At 40.5% G+C, this 26,414-nt stretch overlaps 1 protein-coding gene across 2 annotated transcripts; it reads right to left on the reverse strand.

Annotated features, from left to right (window-relative positions):
- Nucleotides 1-1,516: 1,516 nt before the first annotated feature.
- Nucleotides 1,517-24,608, reverse strand: ano5b (anoctamin 5b). Of its 2 annotated transcripts, XM_062383951.1 has the most exons (21): nt 24,290-24,608; nt 17,999-18,043; nt 14,107-14,171; nt 12,493-12,600; nt 10,820-10,888; nt 10,346-10,630; nt 9,898-10,017; nt 8,947-9,062; nt 8,719-8,853; nt 8,006-8,111; nt 7,667-7,727; nt 7,138-7,289; nt 6,980-7,054; nt 6,539-6,764; nt 6,258-6,436; nt 6,036-6,133; nt 5,312-5,442; nt 4,965-5,170; nt 4,552-4,739; nt 3,813-3,918; nt 1,517-3,718 (listed from the first exon to the last, which is right to left on the reverse strand). In XM_062383951.1, exons 1-21 carry the CDS (start codon nt 24,363-24,365, stop codon nt 3,494-3,496), a joined length of 2,772 nt encoding a protein of 923 aa, XP_062239935.1. In that variant the 5' UTR covers nt 24,366-24,608; the 3' UTR covers nt 1,517-3,493. The 2 variants fall into 2 exon arrangements, with proteins under 2 accessions (XP_062239935.1, XP_062240019.1); XM_062384035.1 differs by lacking the exon at nt 17,999-18,043.
- Nucleotides 24,609-26,414: the final 1,806 nt, after the last annotated feature.

Consider the following 26,414-nt stretch of genomic DNA (forward strand, 5'->3'; position numbering starts at 1 on the left):
TAAGACGGTAACCTGATATATGAGAGCTGCAGCTCTCTGGAGGGCGGTGCCATGGAAACCAAATGAGCGGGAGAGGAACCCCCTCCACACCAACCCAACAGGCTCCTCTCCTCACATCCATCAATAATTTAAGCATCTCCACATACTTCCTTCCCCCCGACAACCACATCTTCACACAGAGGCATGAATACAAAATCTGGATTCAACAAAAAAATATAAACATTCTTCTTCAAGAATTTCATTATACGAAGGCCGCTTTGTTCTCTTGCAATTTGGCCAAATAATGGAAATACACATGCTGCCTACTGGTAATGCATGTAATAATAGCAACAACAATAATGATAATAATGATAACAACAAATATTAATGTTAGTAAGAATAATAATAAAAAACTGTGATTAAAGGATAAAACAAATGTCAGCTAAAAGCGAGCTGGGCCTTTCCTTTCATTTATGGGTATTGGCTGCCACCTGGTGGCCATACAAGACACTGTATCTTACACAAATGTAAATTCAAGTCTTAAACATTTATTCTTTCTTATTTATTTCTTATTTTTTATTTGATGATTGTTGGACCTTCTGTATTAATCTGTTTTCTTTATCTTCATATGCTTTTTGCTGGATCTTGTTCAATACAGCTGTTATTTCTTCAAAGGTCAAAGCTCACCCCCAATATTCAAGTGTGTTTTGTTAGTTGTTACCTTACTGTGACCTTTGACCTTCATGTGCACCAAAGTGTGGGCAGAGCTGGACACTAGTTTTCTTACATTAATCTGCTGAAGCAGGATGTCTCTCTGCTCAGTTGAGTTTGAAAAGACGAATCAGAAAGATTTTAAAGTTTTGAAGCAAATCTTGTCTAGGCAAAATTCATGAACAGAAATGTTTAGAAATGTTTTGATCCAGCTTTCCTTTTCAAATCTTTTTGGGGGGAGAGAGAAGAAATACATACTTTTAAGAGGTAGCAGTATTGAGCTTTGTAATAAGAATAAGAGTAATTTGTATTTTTCTTAAACTATCATATGCTCAACTTGTAATATGTGGATTTGTGTTGTGTGGGCCAGGGGTTTCGATGGGTGTGAGGCGGGTCTCCCAGGACGGCGTCGAACTGTTTCAGGGGACGCGCAGTGAATGAAAGTGACAAAAAATTGTTATCACATAAAGTCGCCTAAATATATGTGACTTGGTTAAAGTTTAGCGATACAGTAGTTTGGAAGAGTCTAGAGTTTTTTTTTCAGTTTCTCAGACTCAGGAACTAATAAATGTATTTTTTATTTATTTTATTTTAAGTATAAAGTTACATCAAACAGCAATATGCGGCTTTCTGGGCTCAGTCTGTTAGATCAAATAGCATAATCGGTATGTTATGGGCATCCAGGAGTTTTGCTAAACTAATGAAGCCAACTAAAAGAGATGAGGGAGGGGCCTTCTTCTTTGAAGTCTTGTTTTAGGGAGGTCACAGTCTTAGATGTTGAAATCTTATGGTGTGGTCAAGTGCAAAAACCCCAAACTCACAATAATACGTAGTATTTCTTTATTTATTGTGGACATAACCACCTTTACTGCGTTTCTGTACAATAGGCTACAGTAAGGTTAGAATGTAACATACACAATATTTACACAAAACAGCAACTCAAACCAGACAAAACAACTACTTTGTATAGACAAGGAGCAGCGACATGAAACAGGTTTTGAAGTCAGACAGGAAATGCTGCCGTTACAAAATCATACAAAACAAGTAAACACAGACATTTAAGGCATTTGATTGCTGGGATATTCGGTAAAGCGAGCATCTTACAGGATCATGCACCGACCTAACCCCTCGCACATGTCTGACATCTGCATATCGTGTCAAACAGGGATGCTCGACCGACACTGGAAGAGGTTTGATCCTGAGATTATAGAGTAAATCAGATTAGAGTAAATCAGGTCAATTGGTCAGATATAATTTGCTGTGAGCTGCATGAATTACAGTGTAGATCACAAATAAGTCTGAACTTGTGTCTCCCACAGGTTTTTAACTTCTCTGGTAGCTCGACAAATTTGGAATCAATAGCATGAATATGCACTTGAGTAACTTTCTGCGCTAACACTGTTTGGTTGCGACAAATTGTAAAAAAAAATAAGAAATAAAGTGTCACAAGTAAACGGATAATAAAAGATCTTAAAATGAGAATGTTGAGATGGTTGTAAATAAGAAAAGAATCAGGTCACAGAGAGGAAACAGATCAATAAATTAATTGCTACACAACCAATTAAAACAGATAATATTTATATTTTTACATCCAAAGCAACACTTAATATCCAGTCAGAGAGGATGAGGTTACTAAAGGCATTACGTTTATATTTCTTATGTGTTCCTTCTCTTGTATGATTATCTCAGAAATCAAGGTTCCAACTGTTTGAGCCTCCTGTCAACGTGAAACAGAAAAGGCCATTTTAAGTCTGAGTGCAGCACGAGGAGGAATGAGGCCGACACACGACCGAGCTGAGCCCGTCCACACACACTGATTGTATTAAATCTGTCAGGAGATCTTCCAACATGTTATTTGGTTCTTTGGGTACGAGTCTTGTTATTGGTCCCGGTGCAGGCTGGGAACACGTTTGGAAGATGAGCCTGCAGCATCTGTCTCACCGAGGTGTAAACGGAGGTACTTTGTTTTCAAATGCACAGTTTTAAAGAGCTTTCCCCAAAATATAACACAATGAAAACTAAAAACTGACAAGTCTCAAAGCCCAGCTACAGATAAGTGGGAGCAAATATTATTCAGCTACCGATTAAAAAAAATGATTTAAAAGGAAATTGAGTGAAACTGTCTGAGGATTAAGCACTGACTATTAAATTCTCTTATATTATAAATGTGTTTCAGATCTGATATATTGAAACCTATTATAAGTGTTTTGTACATTCTTAGGGAAATGATAGGAGCTTCCAGCCACAATTACCATTCACACTATTCCACAACTGACACATGTCTATAAACAAGTCGGACCTCATCTCAGTTTTCTCAGTAGATGAACCACATGCAAAAAAAGGAAATGAAATTGTTTGCATATCCAGCTAATTTAAAGGGAAATTACAACTAATTTCAAGCGGTAAACACCTCTAGCTTAAACTCTACAAGCACAAACAGAGTCTCTCAGTCATGAGTTTGAATGCATCACGTGGCGAACGATACAAACTGCAGCTACACTCGTATCCGTCCCGACACCTTCCGATATTTCCTTATGGCACAGAAAAGTTTCAGTCCCTCAAGAAGCTGATTTAAAGTACGAAGCACAGTGAAACATGGCGCTGGATTGGTTTTTCAGATCCATCTCAGCTTCCTCTCGCAGGAGCATATTTGACCGGATGTTAATGTACATTTAAAAGATTGCCGCGCTTTTATCCCCAAGACAAAAGCCCTTACACATGGATCCTATGGACGTTCTGAGCAGCCCCGAGTCCCACACGTGTCCATTTCTTGGCTTGTTTAGTCGGAGGGGTGAAGCCGCGGCTACAGGCACTCAGACAACACCTCGTGCGTGTCGGATATCAGGGACGTGTCCGACTGCGGCGCCGTGATGAAACTGGCGCTCAGCTGCATTTTGAGCTTCTCCACCTCGTAGTTGTGCAGGTACTCTTGGATCAGGTAGCGCTCTCGTTTGAACCGCGCCTTCACGTCCGACGGCACGTCCGGGATCATCCACGCCACGAAGAACTTCACCACAAAGACCACGTGCTGCAGAGGCAGGAATTAACACACAATGAAGAGTTCTATCAGTGTTATAGATTAATTCTGAGAGTAATGTAGAACCGAAGGTGTGTTGTCTTACCTCCATGGTGATAATGAAGGCCATTTTGGCAGCTAGGATGTGCCAGAACTGCATGGTGTGGGTGTACTCCTTGTCGTGGCCTGGAGGGTACCGGTAATCACGGTATCTAAACAAAAACAACAAGAGCGTCAAATGAGGATTCATGTATATATTCATATAGAGAATATGCTGGTAAAGTAGATCAGTAAATATTACAGTGCAGAACTTCCAAACTTATCTGCATTTGTTTGTATGTTAGTTTGCAAGATTACTCTTCGGCTATTCACACTTTCTTTTCTTGGTCATGACCTTTTGTTCCACATACATCATCGAATGACTTGTTATGTCCCATAGAAGAGGATTTAATAGTTCAAGTAAAGATTAATTTCTGATCACTGGACATTTAAAACTCTTTCTTAGAAACAAATACTTCCTCTGCATCCTATGACCATGTAAGGAAAGGAACACGTCCAAAGTTTCATGTGTTTGTCTACCGGAGAACTTTATCAAATTTGAACATTTATTTGTCTACGTTGATTACATTTTGAATACATGCTGAGAATAAATCCTATTTAAGTGTCTCAGCTGAGAATTATCATTTTAATTACATCCGTCAGGAACTCTGATGAGATTCAATTGATACAGAATTAACCCACGAACAATTTTCAAGATCAATTATCGATATAAATTCTAAACGATCTGTTTTCAGCTTTTCTGTTTTACATCACCGTAAAATGTCATGTTGCTCTTTCTCTGATACCTGCAGTTGGAGGTCAAGTTATCAAACGAGTATTCCCGCTCCTCCGGCATGTTGCGTTCAGGGATTTGAGAGATGTTGTATATTGACAGGCTGTTGTTGACGTAGCCCATCATGCTGGCGTCTTTACCGTAGGCGTACAGATAGACCATCCGGGGTATCATGTCTGAGGTGAACGCCATGATAAACGCCTGTAACAACAGGAAGCACATAGGATTGTCGTTTTAAAATGTTTAACTGTGGTAAATCAAACAATCTTCAAACAGAATTTGATGCTTAGTTTCCTGCTGAATTGGATGTTTCATCTAGTTTGCATTATATAGTTAGCATTCCAGTTCAAAAGCTAAACATTATTGTCCATGAAAATGTAGATATTCGTAAAAATTCCGCAAACAAAACTACATTAACTGACTCACATTGGTAACGACGGATAAAATGGCCACCGCGTTGAGTATCTCCTGCCACGCGCCGATGTTTCGCGCCTTGGACGCCACCGGCCGTCTGAACTGGGTGGTGAACTTCCAGGCGTCCACCCTGATCTCCAGGATGTTGTTGAACAGAGCCAAGAGCGGAGCCAAGGGGAAGGAGGCCACGAACAGAGTGATGAAGCCAAACTGGACGACTGGAACGACAAAGAGGGAGAACAGATAGTGATGAGAATGAAAAGGCAGAACGCAGTGATATGAGAGGTGCATATTATGAGTCTGTACAAATGTGACCTGTTACAAATCATTTCACGAGTAATCCAGCAGAAGTATCTCACCCATCTCCAGGTACTCGTAGAACAAGCCCAGTTGGGTGAAGTTCAGCAGGACGTTGTCTTGCTCCCAGCGGCTGTAATGGTTTTCAGGATTGTGCCGCCCCTTCCTGCCGCTCCACCAGTTACGCATCAACCTGTTGAGGAGCCCGTGAAGAAGAACCACACGTTAATCTGGGTATGATTCAATGTCAACTTTGGAATTGGCACAACTCTGAATAATCATACTTGTTAATTCATCTAAACCTATGAATCTTCTCAAAGAACTGAACAGATCACGGACGCAGTTGATAACCTGGTCCAAATCTGTCTACACTCTCTCTTAAATGTTGAACTGTATTTATCTTGCACTTTCCAGCTCTCATCTATCACATTCAGGCACAATGTGATGTTCAGTAACTTGCCTAAGGACACTTTGAAATGCAGACAGGAGGAGATGGGGATCAAACCACCGACCTTGTGTTAATGAACGACACTCTGAACCTCCTGAGCCAAGACGTTTAAAATCTGTAGCTAATGTTTTTTGCTGAGGACATTCCCAGGTGAGGTGAAATAGAAAGTTCTTGAAATTTTGCAAGGTGGAAAACTATACAGTATTTATTAATGGAAATCTATTGATGATGACTCCGTACAATTTGTAGCAGAGAACGGAATATGATAGAAATGTTGTCTTGTTGTGGCCTAATGTTACTTGGGGGGGGGGGGGGACACATAGATGTGATGGACTCACGGCAGCAGAGCTTCCTGAATGTTTCCCCATAACTGTTTCCCGGCCATGACGATCACCAGCTGCGTGGTCAGCTCAATGAGGCAGCCGCCAGGGTCACACTGCGACAACAACACGCTTAGTTTTTAATGCACTCTCCTCTGGAAATATGAACTTTAGGAATAACAACTCAGTTTATTTACTCATCATTGTCCTTTGAGAATGGTTTAATGTGGTCTATCTCACCTCCTCGTTCCTCAGATTGCTCCATTCGCCAAACATGTAGGAGTAGTCACCAGGATAACCCACAAATTTCCCTTTGAAGAAGGCCACGTAGAAGCAGGAGGAGTAGTAGTTGACGAACTGGAACATAAACATCTTCATGGTCAGCCTGTTCTCATACTCCAGGTGGGTCTTTGGGATTTCTGTGGAAAGAGGAGTTTGAACCATCGGCACCAGACATTCCTCTAAATCTGTTCAAAGGTGTTTTCTTTATGTCGGTGGACATCAGACGAAAACCTCCTCACCCATATCGGTGATCCAAATGGCCACCCTCTCGTAAAAGAAGTTGAGGATCATGATGATGACAAAGTTGATGCAGGAGGCGGTGGCAGAAGTCGCCAGCTGCGGCGTGATGAACCGGCCCACCACCTGGATCTTCCTCATGGGGTCTTTAATGATACTGGCGAATGCGGCGTACACGGCAAGTCTGTAGGCTATCACCCCGATGATACAGGCCACTATAAGAGAGATCTGTAGAGAACAAACAAACAGACGCACACACACACACAAATGCAGCTGTTGATACTAAGCGACTTATCATGAAATTGATAATAGATATAATATAAATAGCTTTCACACACACACACACAAATGCAGCTGTTGATACTAAGCGACTTATCATGAAATTGATAATAGATATAATATAAATAGCTTTCACACACACACACACACACACACATATTTACCCAGAATATGACGGTGGCTGTGGAGAGGCAGAAGCGAGCACACTTGCTGGTGATGGGGAGATAAGGCTCCATTTCCTGGAAGATAAAATACCATTGTCATAATTTTATCTTTTTGAGAACACACACGTTTGTTTATAGTCAGAAAGGCTCCAAAGCACCTGCGTGATCTTGTTCAGTCTCCTGTTGGTGCATCTGATCTCGAACTCTGGGCGCATTTGAAGCTGCTGCTGCTCCTCCTCAAAATCCACCAGGTCCCACTCGTACTCCAGCCGCGCCTGACGCCGCTTCCAGAACTCCAGAAACAGAGTCACTGTCAACAGTCGTAAAACTCTTCTGTGAGAATCTGAACAAAGACTTTGTTCTATGATGAGAAGCTAGTGTTTCTGCGAGTGTTATTTTCTTGTCCCTGTATTTCTTTGAACAGATTTGTAAGACCTAAATCTAGTTGTGGCCTTAGCACCAACTGAAAACATGTGTCTCAGCTGTGCTTTGACCCTCGTCACGACTTGGCGGCCTGCTGTGCATGACGCCAGTGACTTGGCCGACACGTCGCCGACAAACTGCTCGTTCATAACAACATAATTGTGCTGGAAAGTTGCTCTGGGCTGAAGCGCAAGTTTTAATAGTGAAAATCTGTCTTACATGAGAAGGGGGGGCAGAGAATGAGCTTCACAGACAGACACTTACCCCAAATCCCCATAAATATGGCAAAGAACACCGTCCCCTCATTATCAAACAGATGGGATTGCTGAGAGAGAGAAAATAAAAAGAGGTTAAGTGGAGAAATAAAGGACGTGACATGTACTCACACAGCAGGATACTATTTATGACCTTGTATTCTTTATGTATGAATAGATTGCAAGTTTGATTAACCAGTATGTTTGAATCCTCATAAGAGATTCTTTAAATTCTTAGTCTAGTGTTTCCACCAACATGGTATCACAGTATGTCAGTATGTAGTATAAACACTGATTTGATCCCTGTCTTCAAAGTGGAGTCCAACTAAGGAAGAGAAATGTTTTTTACCCAGGATGAGAGACAGGTGGAGTTGAGCTTCCAGAAAGGACATTTTTTATCACAAAGTGGACACATCAGAATGCTGCCCCCAATATTAGCGTCACATATTTCTTTGCTGAAAGACAAAGAGAATAAACGAAGGTAGATCACATTACATTTCATTTAGCTGACGCTTTTATCCAAAGCGACTTACAATAAGTGCATTCAACCATTAGGGTTCAAACCACATGACACTGCCCCCGTGCACACAGAAATACTTTGACTGGCCTTATCAAACACCAACACACAACACCAGGTCATGACCTCACTGGTGATCTTGTGGCTGCTTTGGAGGTAATGTCTGCAGATTCCATAGAAAACCTTCCAATAAGATTTGAGGCTTTTATAGCAGTTCATGAATGTTTGTTGGTTTAGGAATAAATTGGTCAACAACAACAATTTAAGTGTAATCTATGGGTGTCTACATACTTTGGCCATAATGTTAAAGAGGCTGTTATAGCAGCATGTGAGTTCCCATTGCTTTGGATTAAATTGTTAAACAATCGCATATGATTGTAATACATCGGTGTCTCTATACGTTTGGTTAGGATAGTAAAGAGGCTGATATAGCAGCATATGAATGTCAATGGTTTTGTTACAAAATGGTTAGCAATCACATTAAGCTTCTACATACTTTTTGCCATGGAGTTATCAGCTCCCTGACGCCCTCTAGTGGTACTAACCTTGATTGGTTGTCATCATAACTGAGCACTCCATAGGTGAAGCATATGACACCCATGACGGCTGCGACGAACAGCATCTCTGTGTAGAAGCCCAACCAGGCAAAGTAGATCCCGATCTTTTCCCCATAGTACTTCCTGCGGCCAGAGAATCACTTTAATATCATTTCTCTAAAACATAATAAGGGATGATTGTAAACGCTGAGTGCATCCGGGTCTCGTCTGTTTTACCTGATGAGGTTCAGCGGCTGCTCTTTGTAGAAACAAAGGAACCGGGCCCAGTGGCTGTACAGGTTGAAGCGCTCGCTCTCACATTCAGCGTCTCTAGCCCTTTTCCAGTATCGACACTGGAAGGAAAACAAGCAGTGGAATTACCTCTGCTGAGCTCAAGATATTTGAAAAGTAAACATGTACAATTTGAAATGTAATCAATGTTCCTGACAAGACCGGGAATGAGCGTATTTCCTAAAATGACCAACTTTTCCACCGTTTCACCACATTTTCCAGCAAGTAAAAAGGAAAAGAAATTGAGTTATATACTATGGCTAGTTATGAGCTAAATAAACAGCTGATATGATGTACACTAAGTCACTGTAGTGACGGGGCAGTGTGGCCAAGGGGGTAGAGCGGGCGTTCTCCAACATGAAGGTTGCCGGTTCAATCCCAACTCTTCCCCATCTGCATGCAGAAGTGTCCTTGGCTAGATACTAAACCCCTAAAATGGCCCCTCATAAAATGTTGAGTGTACTAAAAATGTAAGCCGCTTTGGACAAAAGCGTCAGCTAAAAGGACAGGTATTGTAATGCAATAGTAAAAGTAGGACTTACACTAAAATGTACTTATTCTGCAGAACTGCTGCTCTCAATGTGTTTCATCATCATGGAGGAATATATTAACAGTAGTTGAATGTTGTGTGAGATGCAGGAAGTACGTGTCAGACTATTTAATATGGAATTGGGTTACTTAAACTCATAAATGATGCATGTGCAATCTTAACCTGTGAGGAATTACCGATAAAAAAGTCAGCGTGAGTCACCATGATCCCCTCTCTGTAATGACTTACAAGTCAAAAGTCTCCGAAAATGAAGGTGGTACTATCTGAAAGTATCTTTTACCTATATTTAATGTACTTTAATTGTTTGACCTCATCACATTCATGTTATTTCTTCTTTGTGTTCTTACATCATGAAGTGGGAAGGCCGCTGTGTAGGTCCCGTTGCTGATTAATCGCTTGATTCCCGTCTTGTCTTTCTCTTTGCAACCCTCTTTAAAGTACGGACAACGAGCCAGGAGGTAGAACACCTAACAACAAGGAAGGGAATTAAAAAGGGATTAAAGGATTTGGTTTCATTGGATTCATTTTGCTAAATGCATTTTGCCTCATTGTTATATTCGTCAGGGTGGATATGTTTTTCCCCAGTCTGGTTGATTTAAAAAAAAAAACATCACCGTACCCAAGACCACATAATTCATGGATCTCAATGAAATAGATCTGGCTTATATAGGAGACAGTGATCACCATTTGGTGCATCTTGGTTACATTGTGGTAGCATTTTCATTCATAAATACTAAAACCTTAGATGAGGCAATGTAACAAGTGAATTCAGATTAAAGGGAGGAAATCACTCACAATCCTGTTTCTCGTGGACGGTGGAAAGAACGAGTCTTTGTCATTGATGAGGAAGAAGTCCGTCTTGTTCTTGTCGAAGGGATAGGTGAAGTAGTCCGGTTGTGGGTGCATTATATAGTCCGGCAGACGGAAAGGATGCGATAGCCACTCCAGTGGGACCTCCTGGGCGTGGGGGATATCACTCTCCTTGAAGGGAACTTTGACTTTTAAGACATCAGCGTAGGTGGTTAGAACTTCCCATGGAGCGTGGATCTTCAGGAAATACGTCTTCTGGTCTTTAGAGTCCTGATACGAGCACATATAGAGAAGAAGAAGAATATTGCTCACCTCACTGCAGTTTCCAAGACTTGGAAAAAAAGGCAGTTTCACGTGTCTACAACTGAGAGATCCCTTTAAGATAGCTTTCTGTCGAATGTGGTGCATCGGCCAACCAGCCACTAGGTGGTGCAGCTACTCTGCGGCTGATTTTCTTACTGATTTGTCCTCTGTCTCCAGCTCCAGTCCGGTTTTCTCCAGGTTGGCCTCAAACTCCCTCCTCCTTTCCTGTGGACATAACACAAACCACACACGTGGTCTCAGCGGGTTTTTTCTGCTGCGTCCACTTTACACAGATGAAACAAAGCTGCAGACCTTTGAGTCATATTTCGAGAATCTCAAAAAGGCGACTGGGCCTGAGGTCGGTGCAGAAAAACAGACGTGGCTTCTCAAAAAAAAAAAAAAACGACACTTCTCAAATTACTGTTGGTTTTTCCGAATGGATTTTCGGGAGGGGGTCAGTTCCTCAGGGGACAGAGAGATGTAGGATTATAATTATCAGATGTAGATGTTTCATTCATAAATCACATTTTATAAATATTTGTCAAAAGAAAATATGGCAAACAAATATTAAACTTACAGGAAAGAAAGACAATCAAGACGACAGACTACTTTACTACTTAAAAGTGAGGTTCAAATTTGAGTTCTCTTTTGCTGTGACACGTCTTCATCATTGTGTGAGAGTGGCCGTGTGTTTACTTTTCAGTAAACAGAATGAAAGAATAGTCATTTGTTTCTCAGGTTTTTTCTCTCGTGTCATGTTACGCCCTCATGACAGTAGGTGGCAGTAATTAGCTGGAGTCAGTCGCTGCAGTGCCATTCTGACTCACAAAGCAAAATACTGCTGAAAAATAAGCAACACACACACTCATTCACTGCCCTTAAAAACATTTTACCTGGTAAGTAACAAATTAACCGAGAAACAACAAAGGACATTGTGAAATATAGAATTGGTTTCATTGTTACAGTTTGTCGAATTATGTTAAAAAGGAACTCTAACGTTAAATCAGTTGTTTAATGGGGCGGCCTATGTTCTGGGGGTTTCCCTTTAGTGTTCACTAGCTAGCCAGTTGACCACTGTGCAAACTACTGCACATGTTTCTCTATATAATTCTAAAAATATATATAAATTGTGTTTCTTTGTGAAGTAAATTAGGGATTTTCTATTTAAAGTTATTTAGTTTAAGTTTATCATATTAATTTCAGGGTTTAATTGACTCTTACTTTGCTTATAAGTAACGTTTCTGTTCATTGTGTTTAGAACATCGACTCTGCATCGACTCTGTTGAGCTGAGAGATGTTTTCAGAATGAGCTCTAAGGACCGAGTGGGGGTCAATGTGAGTAAACTTGTGATGAGAGATAAACAACCGTGTACACGCAGAGGTGAACTGTTATTTTACAAAATATTGATTATAGCCACTTTAACAGTATGAATGAAAATTTGTTGGCAACTGCATAACTTTTCTCGAGGGGCTGAATGTGAGAATGCAAAGGTCTGAGTGTGTTGCTCCAAACATTTCCCTGAACTTTTCATGCCAGCCCCCTGGTAAAATATATGGAAAATGTCATAGTGAGCCAATTTGAGAATACACCAGAACATTTGCAGCGATTGAGAGGACATGTTGATGATATTCCTCCACGGGGCAGATGCAAAACAAAATATCTAAGGTGGAAAAAGAGGTGCTGCACTTGGGGAAGACATCAACTCTGTAACTCTTTGATTCTCACTTCCTCTCGCAGTACCGCACGCCTTCCTGTTCTAGTGGTTTTGATGTCACAGTGACAAAATGCTGAGTAGTCAGGAAACACGAGTCTGTTCTGTTACACTAACCTGTTTCTTTTCTCCATCTTTGTCATCCACATAAGACAAGACAAAGTCTATCCTCCGAACTCCGTCCCTGAAGAAAACTGTGTCTTTGTTTGGGTGAAGCTTTTCAGTCTGAGGGACAAACAATAAACATGAAATTACTCTCACAGAGCAGGATGTGAAAGCAAACAGAAACATGCAACTTGGAAAACAGGTGCACAGACATTAGACTTGAAGACACAAACCACAGGCTCAAAATCTGATAGATGAACAGTAAGATTATTGTGAACTACTCATTCCTTGGATTAGACATCTCTCGACAGTGCAGAGGATAGAATAGAAAAGTATTTCAGGAAAAATGTCGCTTTTTGAAGAATAGCTTAGATGAGCGCCATGACAACTGTAGAAACCCCAAAATAAACTCTAGACTCTACAGTAAACCACAACCTGTCATCATACAAAAAAACGTTGATGGAGGGAAATAAAAGTTCTGATGCTTTATATTTGAGTTATTCGTTTTTTTACATGTACATGTTTTGATGCTATACGAGAAACTTAAAACCTTTGTCTGTTCAGAACATTAATCTTCTGATTTGACCGATTATCTAATATCTATTCAAAACAACTTTCTTGCTGGAAAAGATCAATCTGTGAAAATTTATTCAACATTAAATGGTCAACATGTGCTCGTTTTACTGTCATCAGCGTCTATAATTCTCTGTATGTGCCTTTATTTGCTGTGCTGTCACAACACTGTGGATTAAGATGTGAATGCTAGATATATCTTTTATGAGACTGACAGAATCTTGACAGTTACTTTTCCACACTGTTAAATAACCTGATGTTTTAGAGGTTTACACCACCACTCATGTTTCACTTTAACATGACTTTTGAAAAAGGTTCACTTTCAATTCAGCTGCATTCATGATGTCAGTGTTTGGAGGAAGAACATATAATGTCTGGTGATTTCTGAGAGGCAATATTTATGAATACACAAAGAGTGCAGTATTTTCTTTGGCTTTCTGAACCCTTCCCCAAGTGATGCCCTTGCTCTTGCTCACAGCTCCTCATAGTGTTATTGAATCATATTAGGATTTTTATAGATCAGACTAGCACTGAGGAGAACTGAGACATAATTTATTCAGTGCTATGAAGTCTGATGGATAAACCATCTGCTTGATGGACTCACTGTATCACAGACTAACAGGCTCCTGTCTGATTCTGGTGGTCAGAGGAATGAAACAAGCTCTTTGACACACCGAGGTCTTGTGACTCGGTAATTAGGCCAGTGATTCAACAAAGGATCAGTGAATAAGTCGGCAAAAACCACACAATCATAAACACTGACATAACACACAACAATCTTTTGGCCACAAATAAAAGCGCACAGGCTTTGCAGATATTAAATAACCCTTGAACAATTTGCTTGTAATACTATTTATTTTGGACTTTAGACCAAATCAAAGAAGGATATTACTTAATAAAGCAACATTCAAAGTTCAATTTGGGATTTCTTATAGCCTGATACAGTGTCAGAAAAGCAGTTTTAGGGTATTCATGCTAAGCTAAGTCAACTGTTGTTTCTGGCTTCATATAGATGATTTGCGTTGACAAGCCAACAGATACATTAAAACTTACTTCTGTATTTCCAGGCAACGTCCCTCGTTCAGATAATAAACTGACGCCATTTCCATTGTTTTCATCTGCAAAAGAAAAATACAACAATCACATTAGAAGGTACAGTAAATATGTGTCATACAACTGGGTTTAAGGGTCAATACTTTTCATTACCTTCACCAAGAACAGTTATATTTCTCCTGTGTTTGTTTGTTTGTTAGTTAGCAGGATTGGTAAAAAAAACTATGAGATGGATTTACATGAAAGTCCTGATATGGGTCAGAAAAGACCTCATTACATTTTGGTTCGGATCCAAATCAGTGGGCAGATTTATCTCTCTTAAACATTATGAGATAGGGAATTTTCAAACAATTTCGTATGATTTCTCAGCGAATAATTCATAAATCTTGATGAAAAAACTCATATTTAGAGTGCAGTTCCTACACAAATATTCTGGATGAAGTGAATTTCATTGTGGTTTCATAAGGGGACTGCTGGGTCTTGGCAGAGGTACAAGCTCTACTGTGTAACATTCTAGTAGGTATCTGGTTTACATTTGTTGTGTAAACCAAACCGAGTGCTAATCATTAATATTTAAAGAGGTGTTGTCTTGAAGTGAAATGTGTATTTATAGAAAGGAAAGAGCTGAGACACACAAAGGCAATGGCGCGCACACATAAACACTCTCTCTCAGTCCTCTTCATCTCTAATACAATGACACACTACATTCCAGCAGTGCCTCCCTCTCCCTGCATGGCAGACTGTGGCTGAGGGAATGTGCTCATGTAGCACTGCTCGGCTCGCTGCCTGCTCCAACCCCCCTTCTCTTGATTAATTCCCTGAACAGTGGGAAAGCAGCACTTCCGGGAGGGGGGGGGGGGCTGGAACGTGCATGAGCACACCCGAGAGGGGGGAGGGACCAGGGACTGAGATGGCTGCTGTATCAGGAGTCCATATAACCTCCCTCTGGATGAAACACGCTCAGAAAACAAAGGAGACAAAGATCTCCAGCCTCCTTCAGCTTCAGCACAAACGGCCACCTCTGATTAGACAGTGGTCTGACTGACAGCAGTGTGAGCCAATGACAGAGGGACGGTGGTGTTTCTACGCAGACTTACTTAAAAAGCTGTGTAAATAAGGCATTTCAGTGGGACCACAGGAATCTCTGAGGTATACAAAGGGCAAATGACAGGGACATTTTTCTACTGGGCTCGTGGGAAGCAACGATCACTCCGCAGCTGAGTATTTTCTTTCTTCTTAGCGTTTTTTCCCCTCTTTCCTATTTTATCTTTCTCTACTTGTTTGTCCTGACTCCAACTGTGCACAGGCGGCAATCAGATCCTGGTTGCTGAGCCTGAGCAAACAGAAGCAAAGGACCAGCAGTGTGTTATATCTACTTCCACTGAGGAACAAATAAATGACAGGGGTCATACACAGAGTGCAGAACTGAGCAGCAAACAGGACAGTGCAGACAGAATGACTAAATAATTCACTGGAAACGTCCACTGTATATTGATATTCATCCAGGCTATTTACTAATAAGCTTTAGTACTCGTACTTACAGGGCCACAGATTAACTGAGCTCATTTGAAAGTAAGTTTATTCACACACTTATCACCCGTGACCCAATAACACGTCAGCTGCTATTTACAGCAGCTGACAAATTCTCATGTGATCATCCACCAGCAAAATGCCAACTTGTTAAAAAAAAATAATTCCAGTAGCATGGGGGGACGGGCTCAGATTTAAAATGAACCTTTAAACCACCAGCTGGAAGAGAACTAATGTCCCAATAGTCAGCTGGTGTCAAAGCCCAGACTAAGATGAGTGAGATGTACTTATTTAACCTTGCTTGTTATCTGATGTCTTACAACAACTGTTATTACACATGAACTCCGGAAAATGTCCAGTGTTTGTCCTTCACAAATGAGGTAGCAACAGGAGGAGGTCCAGGTCAGATGCTTTGACAACAACAGGACAATGTATGTAACATTAAGATGAGGGTCGGCCTCTGGTTAGAGCATACAGGAGGCAGGACATAACGTTTTTGTTTACAACCCATTGACATCGCCATCAGCCTTCATCAGCCAAAGCTCAACGTTGACATCTTCATCTGCCTCTTCTGTATGGCTCCTCTTCTTCATCCTGAGATATTTGTATTGGTTCAGATTTTTTTTTTGTACTTTTGCATCCGTCCCATGTTCGCAAAATCATCTTTACATTTATTCAACGTTTTCCTGCTGTATTCTTACATGGGCTCACTAAGGCATTTGCTGGACATTTTACTAGCTGGACTGGCTGTAAAAGTTCCGGAAAATGTGAGGAGTAAGTGATACGGTCACATTTGCCTTCTCCCTTTCAGCCAGGAAAATGTCCAGACTCCAGTGCATGGTTGAAAGCAGCTTATGAGATACAGAGAGGGATTATTACACTTGTCCTCCCACTTAGCCCTCAAATCCTCTCTTAAAGTAAAGAACATGTTGGACCAAGTGTATTCCCATGGGAAAGAACAGGCCCATAGAGACATATCTGTCTGTGTTTCTACGACAATAGGTTCAAAACTGTTGTGTCAGATCTACAGAGCCCTGCAAGCAAGCAAGGAGGGATCACATCCAGACGATTCTCCCTCACCCTGAGTAATTTAAGATATTAGAAGAGGAGCTCTACAGTGAATCAGGCCCACAATATATGAGAATAGGGGGCTATTGGTGGTATTGTGCTGATCATGCAGAGTATAAAAACACAGCAGAGGCTGTTCCTTTTCTCTCCACACAAGAAAATTCCACTTCTGACGAGCTGCATCAATCCTAAACCTTAATCACTGCAACCAGAAGACTTCTCTATTCCCTTTAAATCCCCCTCCTCTAAATGCACCTCTGGATCATAGCCCCCACATGAGCTGCATATTTACTACTCCACAGTTTCTTTTTGCATGAGTAACCGGCAGGAGAGCGTCACCTCTTCACTGTATCTCAGAGTGAGTCATCACAACATGTGGGAACCAATGTTTCCAAATCTGAACTGACATCCAGTGTCTAGTGTTTGTCTGGCAAGAGGACGTGAACGAATATGTCAGCCACCCCCACACACACCACCATTAACCCACACACAAGCACACTACATAATGCATATTCTTCCATCCATTACGGAGTCATCGTAAACGACACATGACACTTTCTAAACGCACATGTTCACCAGCAGTGATGGAAAGAGGTTTACTCAAGTTCTGTACTAGGTTCAGTTTGTATTTTACGTTTTTATCCTACTTTCTACTCTGCTTTATCACATTTACCACACATCATTTGACAGATGTAGTTATTAATAACTTTAAAGAAAGAAATCTGAGTAGCTGAAAAATTGCTACTATTTAAACTTAAATGAAAGATCACAATACTTCTTCCTAAAATGTAAACAAGTTGTATGTGTCTAGGATAAAAGTCCCTATAGCAGTGTCCTACGAAATCTGGGCTGTTTATGTCAAATTATAACGTTGTTAAATATTATAATGTCATGGTTGATAAAGTTATATGTCTGCACAGGGTACACCAGCCCTAATTGTAACATGACCATGTGAATGTGTCACATTAAAGTATATGAGAGCATGCATCCTTGCTGATTTGACTTCCCAGCCATGAAGACAGAACACTGCGCTTCCAGCAGCCCGGCTCCGCAGCTGCAGCCAGAAGCTGAGAGATCAGATAGAGAAACAGACATCTGCGTGTGATGGACAGACAAACCGGAAGCCAGCAACGAATTAACAGCAATAACACAACGAGAAATATGGGCAGCTACTGAGGAGCATTCAGCCTGATAAGCAAATGGATGACAAGAGGGACGGCCGAGGATGAGGAGGATGATGATGGTGCGAGCACGGAGAGACAGGCATCACATCAAGCCTCCGATCTGCCCGTACCTGAGAGCAGGTTTATCTTGAATGCAGTCAACACTGCAGGACCATCTTTAAAAAAGGACATACAGACACAGGTTAGGAAGAAGTATTAAATGGCAGGTCAGGAGAGGTAGATGTGCAGTGAGAGTCGAGAAATTCTTGATTGTAAAATGCATCCAAGAGTGGTTCTCGTAAAACAGAGCCATGGGCCTAATTGGACATAAAAGTCTCACAGAAAATAAATAACTTCAAAGCCCATAGGAACATTTTAACGGCTGCAGGAATCAACCAGGATTTCCATGAGCAGCACAGTAACAAGCAGTGCTGGTGGTCAGCTGCAAAATGTAAATTTAACTCGGTGAAAAAACATTTTTAAAATGAGCCAAACTGCTTCATACTGGATCTTGTGTAGCTCTTCAGTGATGTTCGCACCACCCAGTTTAACAACCCTGCAATCAACACTGTGCAACTCGACAAACACTGCACGCGACACAAACCTACACACAACTGTGCAATATTTTAAAGTGTATGTAAGTTCCGTCTTATTCGATATAACATTTGTATTATGTCTTATGTAATCAATATCCTTATGTCATAATAGTATATATATATATATCATTGTTATTGCCTACTACCAAAAACGTCATCTGGGGACTTGGAGGGTACACAAGTTTATGTTCTTATCCGACAACACGTCTTCAATGTTTATTAGTTTCACAGAGATAAACTGTGATAAATCCCTTCTTCTCAACTGCTTCCAAACAGTAGCTGCACTGTACTGCCACATCCAAATATTGCTTTCAGAGCAGCAAAGAAGACGTGATTACCCGAAGTGTAGCATTTGCCAGGGATAGCTAAAATGTCAATGCAATTTTGGCAATATATCACTGTATTGACCTGACATGTGCTATATGTAACACTTCGGTTTCGAGGGGTGGCATTACGTCATACTCGCAATCTCATAAAACATTTAGATTTCAATTTAAAGGAAGTAAGTGTTCAATTAGTGTTCCTCTTCAGCTATGATGTCATACTAAATAATAAAAGAAGTTTTATGACATTCATTCTCTGTGTGGATTTGTTTTTCAAAAGGTTTGACCTGAGCCAGGTGCATACAACAATAAAAAAATCACTTTTTAAATGCACTAATATTAGATTGGTACAAAGGTATCCAAATCGGTATCAGGAAGTGAACATTTATCAGGCCACCTTTATCACTTACTTAACTTAACTAAACTCAGTTTTACTTGTATAACTTGTGTGATACTAAAAGATTTTGAATCTTACTCCTGTCAAACCGGTAAATCTCCTTTTATTAGATTGAAAACTTGTACAATCTGTTTTTCCTGATACATCCTCAAACACACACCACAGCTCGGGATTATGACGTCTCTGAAGGGAAGTGAAACAGTCATGTCACAGTCTCTCCCTTGAGGCAGGAGTTCTATTCATGACAGATGTGTGAGAAACAGATGTGACAGATACTAGCGGAGAAAAGTTAAATAATAACAGGTCATTAACAAAACGTAAAATAATTCTTGATTGTGTGGTAGATGTAGTTTTCAACATGCTGCCATGAAACCACAATACACTGAGCGTGGCCTGGACCTGTGTCCTCTATGACATTACATCCTCTCTATCCTATCTCCTTCAGCATGTTTCCTGTTGAGTCAGCTCACTATAGTTCACAAACTGTTCCATTCAAACCTGTATTCAGAGCCCTTGTGTGAACTTTTGAGATATAAAATACCAATCTGAAATTTATGCAGTTAAAAAGAAAACCAGTAATATGTTTCATGTATCGGAGCTCCATTGACCAATGGACTTCGTCAAGTCGTCATGACCTTGAGGAATTGAATAGTTTAAGGACATCGTGCTAATGCTGTGCTAATAGCCTATAAAGATGGTAATAAACATATTAATATAAAACAATACATAAAACAGAGAAAACCAGATATTTATGAAGTGCAGGGAGAGTAAACCATTAACAAACTAGACCGACTGTTAGGAAGTGAAGTAAAGGAGCTTGTATTAAAAAAAAGATTGTTCTCACAGTAATCTTGAACTTTAACCATCAAATCCTGATCAGTTCATCCGTGAGTCCAAGTGGACGTTTTTGACAGAGGCGATGAAATCCCCTCCTAGTGTTTCTGATGTATCACATTCAAAAGAATGTGAGGAACCTGAGTTCAGCATGACCCTGACCTTTCAGCACCAAAATCGAAGCACTTTATTTAATCTTAATGAATAATTGTGACCAAGTTGAAGGAATTCCCTCAAGGCATGCCTGGGATATTGAGTAGACGAGAAAGAGTGACATCGCTCTTTGACCCCATATACTATTCAGTTTAACGTTTGGTCCAAGTTGACATTTGTGCAAAGATTTTAAGAGATTTCCTCAGGGCATTTCCACAATATTAAGTTCATAAAAAGGGGACAAATGGACAACCCCATCCCAATCTTCCTTTTTTTTTACGAAGTCAGTTTCTTATCATCAGGATGCTGCTGTCTCAAGGGCATACTTCCTGACAATCCCCGGAAGGCTTGATCAGTTTAAAAATACCACAAACGCGTACACAAGAGGCTGTGTTCAGGGCCCAGAGAGCAATGTATTATCTTCCAAATACACGACACAGCGTACTAAAAATACCATGTTAAGAAATGCATGTTTGAGAAAAGAGGAGAGCGACTCTCTACAAGGAAAACTGGTCAACACAGACATAACCCAGTGGTTTTCTTGGATATAATTCATGTAAGACGGCAGGTTCATAAATTCATGCTCGTTTCTGTCGCTATATAATAAGATAAGGCAACGTTTATCAAATGACACTGTACAATGATAAATATAGCTCCGTCAGGCACAGTCTCTCATTAAAGAGCTGCCGCATAAACCTCAGTGTTTCCTGCACATGTGCAAAAAGGCCCATCAGGCCAAAGCAAAGCGAGGCACAGAGCATTTGACTTTAATCTAAGAAAAAGAAAGTCTATAAAGAAACACAATGAAATGGCACAAATAAATCGACTGTGGCTGACCTCTAGTTCACCGAGGGGAAAACTCGGTTGCTCTCTAAGTCTGATTAAGTATCCTGCCTCCATCAAAGACGGTAATGACATCACAAGGTCTGTTTCCATAGCAACTCTTTGGCTCTGTTTCACCTCTGACTGGAAGATAAATTCACCGACCCGGCTGCAGATGGCAAAGTGAAATCTCCCTAAATGGAAGGAAAGTTCTCTTAACGTGAGTCATTTGTTTCAAAAAAATTACCGGGCCGACCCCAGCAAATGCAGAAAAGAAAAACACTGCAGAGCTTTAAGTCCAGTTTAAAAGACTCACTGAATTTACATGACACCAACAAGTACCTCTGTATTGGAGGTGTTGTGGTGTTTCAGGTTTAGACACCATCCACACTGTAAATAATGTCACAGTACATCTGGTGCTCATCCAGCTGAAGGACATCACTCATGACCTTCTATTAATCGGTGTTTGGCCACCTGCGAACAAGAGGAAACACTCCAAACACATAAAGCAACGTGAAGACAGACGCCCTCCTCTGTCACAGGAAGCTGAAGGTCTGTTCTGATAAGAGCCTGAACAAAGCTTCTGCAGAACAAGGGACAGTCCATTAACCCGTAGCTCACCCTGAAAAAAGCAGGCACGTGTCTTTATTAACGAACAACTGATTAACACAATAATGTGGGGGGTGATTACAAACTGAAAAGCTCTGAGATTTCATTATGTTCACTCGATGGACTGGTTCTAAGTGAATGCTCGGATACATATCATTTGGATTTTCCTCTTATGATAATGCAGGGCTGGTCGGGCACCAGGCCAATGCCAAACCAAGAGAAATTATGTTTTGATAACGACATGAAAAATGAAGCCAAGGAAACTAAGAAAAATGCATTAATTTGCAGCACTATTGCTGTTCTCAAAAACTCTTCATATATCAGACATCATATGAGACGACACAGATATATCTGTGATAGGGCAATATTGGCCAATAAAAATAATTGACTAATATACCGCCTCTGATCATAAAGGCTCCATTAAGAACAGAGATTCAAAAACAATTTTTTAGTTTTATTTTAGGACTAAGTCGGACTTTGGTGTCTTAACTGTCTTCTGTGAAATGCAGCACTGCTCTTATCAAAAGAGCAGCAGACTTTTGCAATACTCTCAAGTCATTTTGTGTTTTGACAAGCAGGGCTCAAAAGATAAGGACAGTCAACACACGCCACACACTAACTGTATTTAGAGAAGGCCCACTCTTCATGTGCGCTTTACTTTTCATGTTATGGATCCCAAACTGCAGATTTCTGCTGGAAATTGCCTCATGACCTATTCGACACGATTACTGGACGTCTCCAGACATCTGGGCTTTGGCTAATGCAGTTTTAAAAAGAGTTTAAAACATCATTGAGAGGATAATACTGGTTAAAATGAAGAATTTTAATCCCTCGAGATAAGTGAGACGTGTATTATGTAAGTGGGAATACAACTGTTGGGAAATAATATCAGCAGACACTGGAAACTCCAGAGTACATCAGACTAACCTGAGGGTAAAATAAGTTTCTTAATTCATGCACTGTTCAGAACTTTTAGCTGAGCCTCTCGTTATGGTAGATCAGCTAATCTTAACCACACACGTTTCTTTATCTATTTTGTGTTTTTAAGGAAGGATACACAAGAGCTACAGGCGGATATCCATGAAACCTAGTGGATGGATGTGGCATGGGTCAGGGAAAACACACTTCAAATTTTGGTGCAGTTTTTCAGTTTCTTAAACATTGCGAGGTGTTGATGTGTTTTTAAACTTTTCACTGTTTTCCTATGGGGAATGATTCATGGAAGATCCAGGTTTATTTGTGCAAAGTGCTCTTTCCTCAGTTTGACAGCCCCGGTATGTCATCTTCACAAACTGTTCAACCATGGGTAAGATAATTCTGGGCTTAATAGACCACAGCCCTCCACTATTGAGATGAAGTCCTCTGTGAAAGCACAAACCATTACCTTAACTCCATTTTCTGGTGACACTGGTGATTAGTGTGAACGACAACAACAAATAATGACAGGCCATTTCAGCTCCATCACACTAATGTCATGAGTATGAGTGAGCACGCTGTCTGAAACCACAGGCTGAGAGTGGTTTGCTGTTTAGCCAGTGAAGCCTGAGTATCTCAGACAACGTAATCCCATATCTACACAAATACTCACGACCAGGAGGGGGACATGGATTTCTTTACTCGGGTGATTCACTTGGGACAATTTTGCCCTTTTGCTAGTTTAACCTAATCTCCATTGAAAATGTTATAATGGAGATGAAGATGTCTGAAAGGTACAAATCTGCCTCAGTGACCACACAGTCACAGGTTTAAAGGGACATTCCTGCCTTGCAAATCCCAAGACTGTACAGTGCACACACACAAACACCCATGTGTGTGTTTGTGATACAGGATCCCTGCTATAACTCACTTTATAATGATGCACACATGAGCCAGTTTAAATTTAAATTGTGGGTTAATCCTGCTTGTTGACCTCTGACCTCTGACTGTGATAACCCAGATCCTTCCCAAACTCCTCCACTTTATGCTGACCCATGAAATCAACAGCTGTCAAACTGGCACAAGGTTCATAACTTTTTTTTAAAGAGTAGATCTTGTAGGGCTGTATAATTTGGCCAAAGACGATATCAATAGACTTTTAAATCTTGATATTTGTGATGATTATCAAAATAATGTCACATTATTATTTCTTTGAAGTTTGAAGCCTGATTTTCGCTCGATTAGATGAACAACTAAACATTTGATAACCCTGAGGTAGATCAATATGTGATATATCCTCACTCTAATGTATAAGTAATATGTTGCCATACATATTGGACTTTTGTTATATTGCGATTGATTTAAAATACATTATGATTATTAAAATATTGATCTTGTTTTATTGCCCAGCCCTAATATCTTTATTATGCTGTGGAAGAAACATGCGTAGATGAAAAATAACCAAGTTATATGTAATAGAGTGACACTCAAATTTCAAATTGACATTCTGGCACTAAAATTACTAAAAAAGATATCTTAAAATAAGGACATTTTTACTGGATTGTGAGGTGACACTGTTTCTTTTAAGTTGAATGCTTTGCTATAGTAGTGTTCTATAAAGGCTCCATGATGGAAACGTGTTCTTCAAAGCAGAGGCAGTAAATAACATCACTTTTGCAGATACAAGCATGGGACACATGATGCCATAGATTCCGTTATGCCCTCCTCAGACCTTGTTAAATGTTGAATGAGCTCATTGTTTGGTTTACTTACCTGTGGTCTGTGAATCCGTGGCGCTCTGCAGCTCGATCAAAGTTTCATCCTTCGCCTTCCCCGTTATTCGCCTCATAGCGGCGGACGCTGTTATTATAGAGGCCGCTTCACCTTCTCAGGAAAGTGGGGGAAGGCGGAGAAGATGCCGCCGTGATCCCGAGAGGTAGACGGATGTCTCCACCATCCACACACCAGCGTCCGATCTAACCCCCCTGTGACTCAATGAGTCCGATCCCTCAATCGATAGATTATAGACGGATCATATTCTTCATTCTGAATGGAACTGTGCCCTGCTGGACTCCCTGGCGCTGCCCGAGGAGACCAGGCACATAAAAGGGGAGTGGCAGGGGGTTTATTTTGTGTCGGCGAATTGGGTAGTACGAGGAGGAGGAGGGGAGAGAGAGCGGGAGAGAGAGAGATGTGTGAGAGAGGAATCGTTTCTTAACCTATGACCTGTTTTGAAATAATGTTTTTCCATTTTATGTCAATGTGTTCACAAAGCAGCACGACTGTGTTAATCTACCTGCACGACCTCTCAAAATAAAAGTCAAACACAAGTCTAAAGTCCTCAATACGACGGCGACACCATGTGGTCATTTACAATATTGCAATATCACACGTACTCAGTTATAAATAAAAAACAATCTATGAACTATCAAATATTTGGCAATATAATGGTATTGATCAACAACTTAAATGTTCTCTCTCTCTCTCTCCACCTCTCTCTCTCTCTCTCTCTCTCTCTCTCTCTCTCTCTCTCTCTCTCTCTCTCTCTCTCTCTCTCTCTCTCTCTCTCTCTCTCTCTCTCTCTCTCTCTCTCTCTCTCTCTCTCTCTCTCTCTCTCTCTCTCTCTCTCTCTCTCTCTCTCTCTCTATCTTCTGTTCACTAAAAAAACTAGATAACGTGGACTATAACCCTCTAGTTACTGCAGGCTTGACAGATTATGTAAAAGCTCTCAAAGTCAATTTAATATTTATACTATAATACCATTATATTTATACTATAATACCATGCAGATGATATTAGTGGCATGTTAATGTTGGCATTAATAGTTTATCAGCCATTATTAATGCCACATGTGCATGATCCATCAGCAGGAAACATGGTGACTGGGTTTTTCACAACCTGGTAACCCCAAAGTTGCTCTTATTATTGGCTTGAAGCTGATCAATAAAGCCTTGGAGTCATTGATTTATTAAATATGAATGCAGCGGTTCAGGCCTGTGTAAACGGTGTTGGATGCATGGGCCTCAGAGTATATACATGTATACTGATAAACTGCAGCCTCAGAGGTGGATCAATGAACACTATAAGGCTTCAAAAAAGGCATGGCAAGGGCATGCTTAGATTCCACACTCACATTGTTGTCCATCTTGTTTCAATTCCATTACACTGCAACTGTTAAAATATTTATAATCCCATACCACTCTCAACACTGCACAATCACCACAATCCTTGTCAGCACAGTCTCCCTCAGAGCAGCTGTGGGAATGCACAGACCAGCTCAATTCTTACTTACAAACCACACTGCACCAATAGCAGAGGTTAATGGGGAGGCTGGCCTCTCTGGATTGAAATGCTCCACTCAGCAGATTAAAAAAATACCAACGACGGCCTTAATTGGTGTAAACTGTCCCCAACCAAAATTACACCTGCAGTTTCCAGATGATACTGAAGCTCTCTTAATGACTCTTAATGGCCCCGGCCACAAACCCCAAACTCCCTGAATAATAATCCAGTAGTGGAGACTATTTCCAAAAACATGTAAAACCATCCTATTACATTCTAGTGTCATTGTCGGGGGTGTACTCAGATTCTTCACTCAACCAGAATTACCAGGATAACCGTGCAAATCGCAACGTTTAGTCTAAGTGAAATACACAGGCACATGTACAAAGAATAAAATAACTTCCCACAAAGACAGATCCAATGACTGATTTATTGTATTATCATGTAGCCTAAGACATAATGTTTAAACTAACGCATCAGTCTGTAATGTGAAAACAGTTAATTATTGAATACACATTTAAGTATGTCAGTACGCTCCCAATCAAAGACAATTCCTGAATAAATGTTTAATGTGACAGGAGTTATCATTTAATTAATTCAAATTTCTGTAAATATT

This window comes from Platichthys flesus, chromosome 1, assembly GCF_949316205.1.
Source record: "Platichthys flesus chromosome 1, fPlaFle2.1, whole genome shotgun sequence".
Taxonomy (NCBI): Eukaryota; Metazoa; Chordata; class Actinopteri; order Pleuronectiformes; family Pleuronectidae; genus Platichthys; species Platichthys flesus.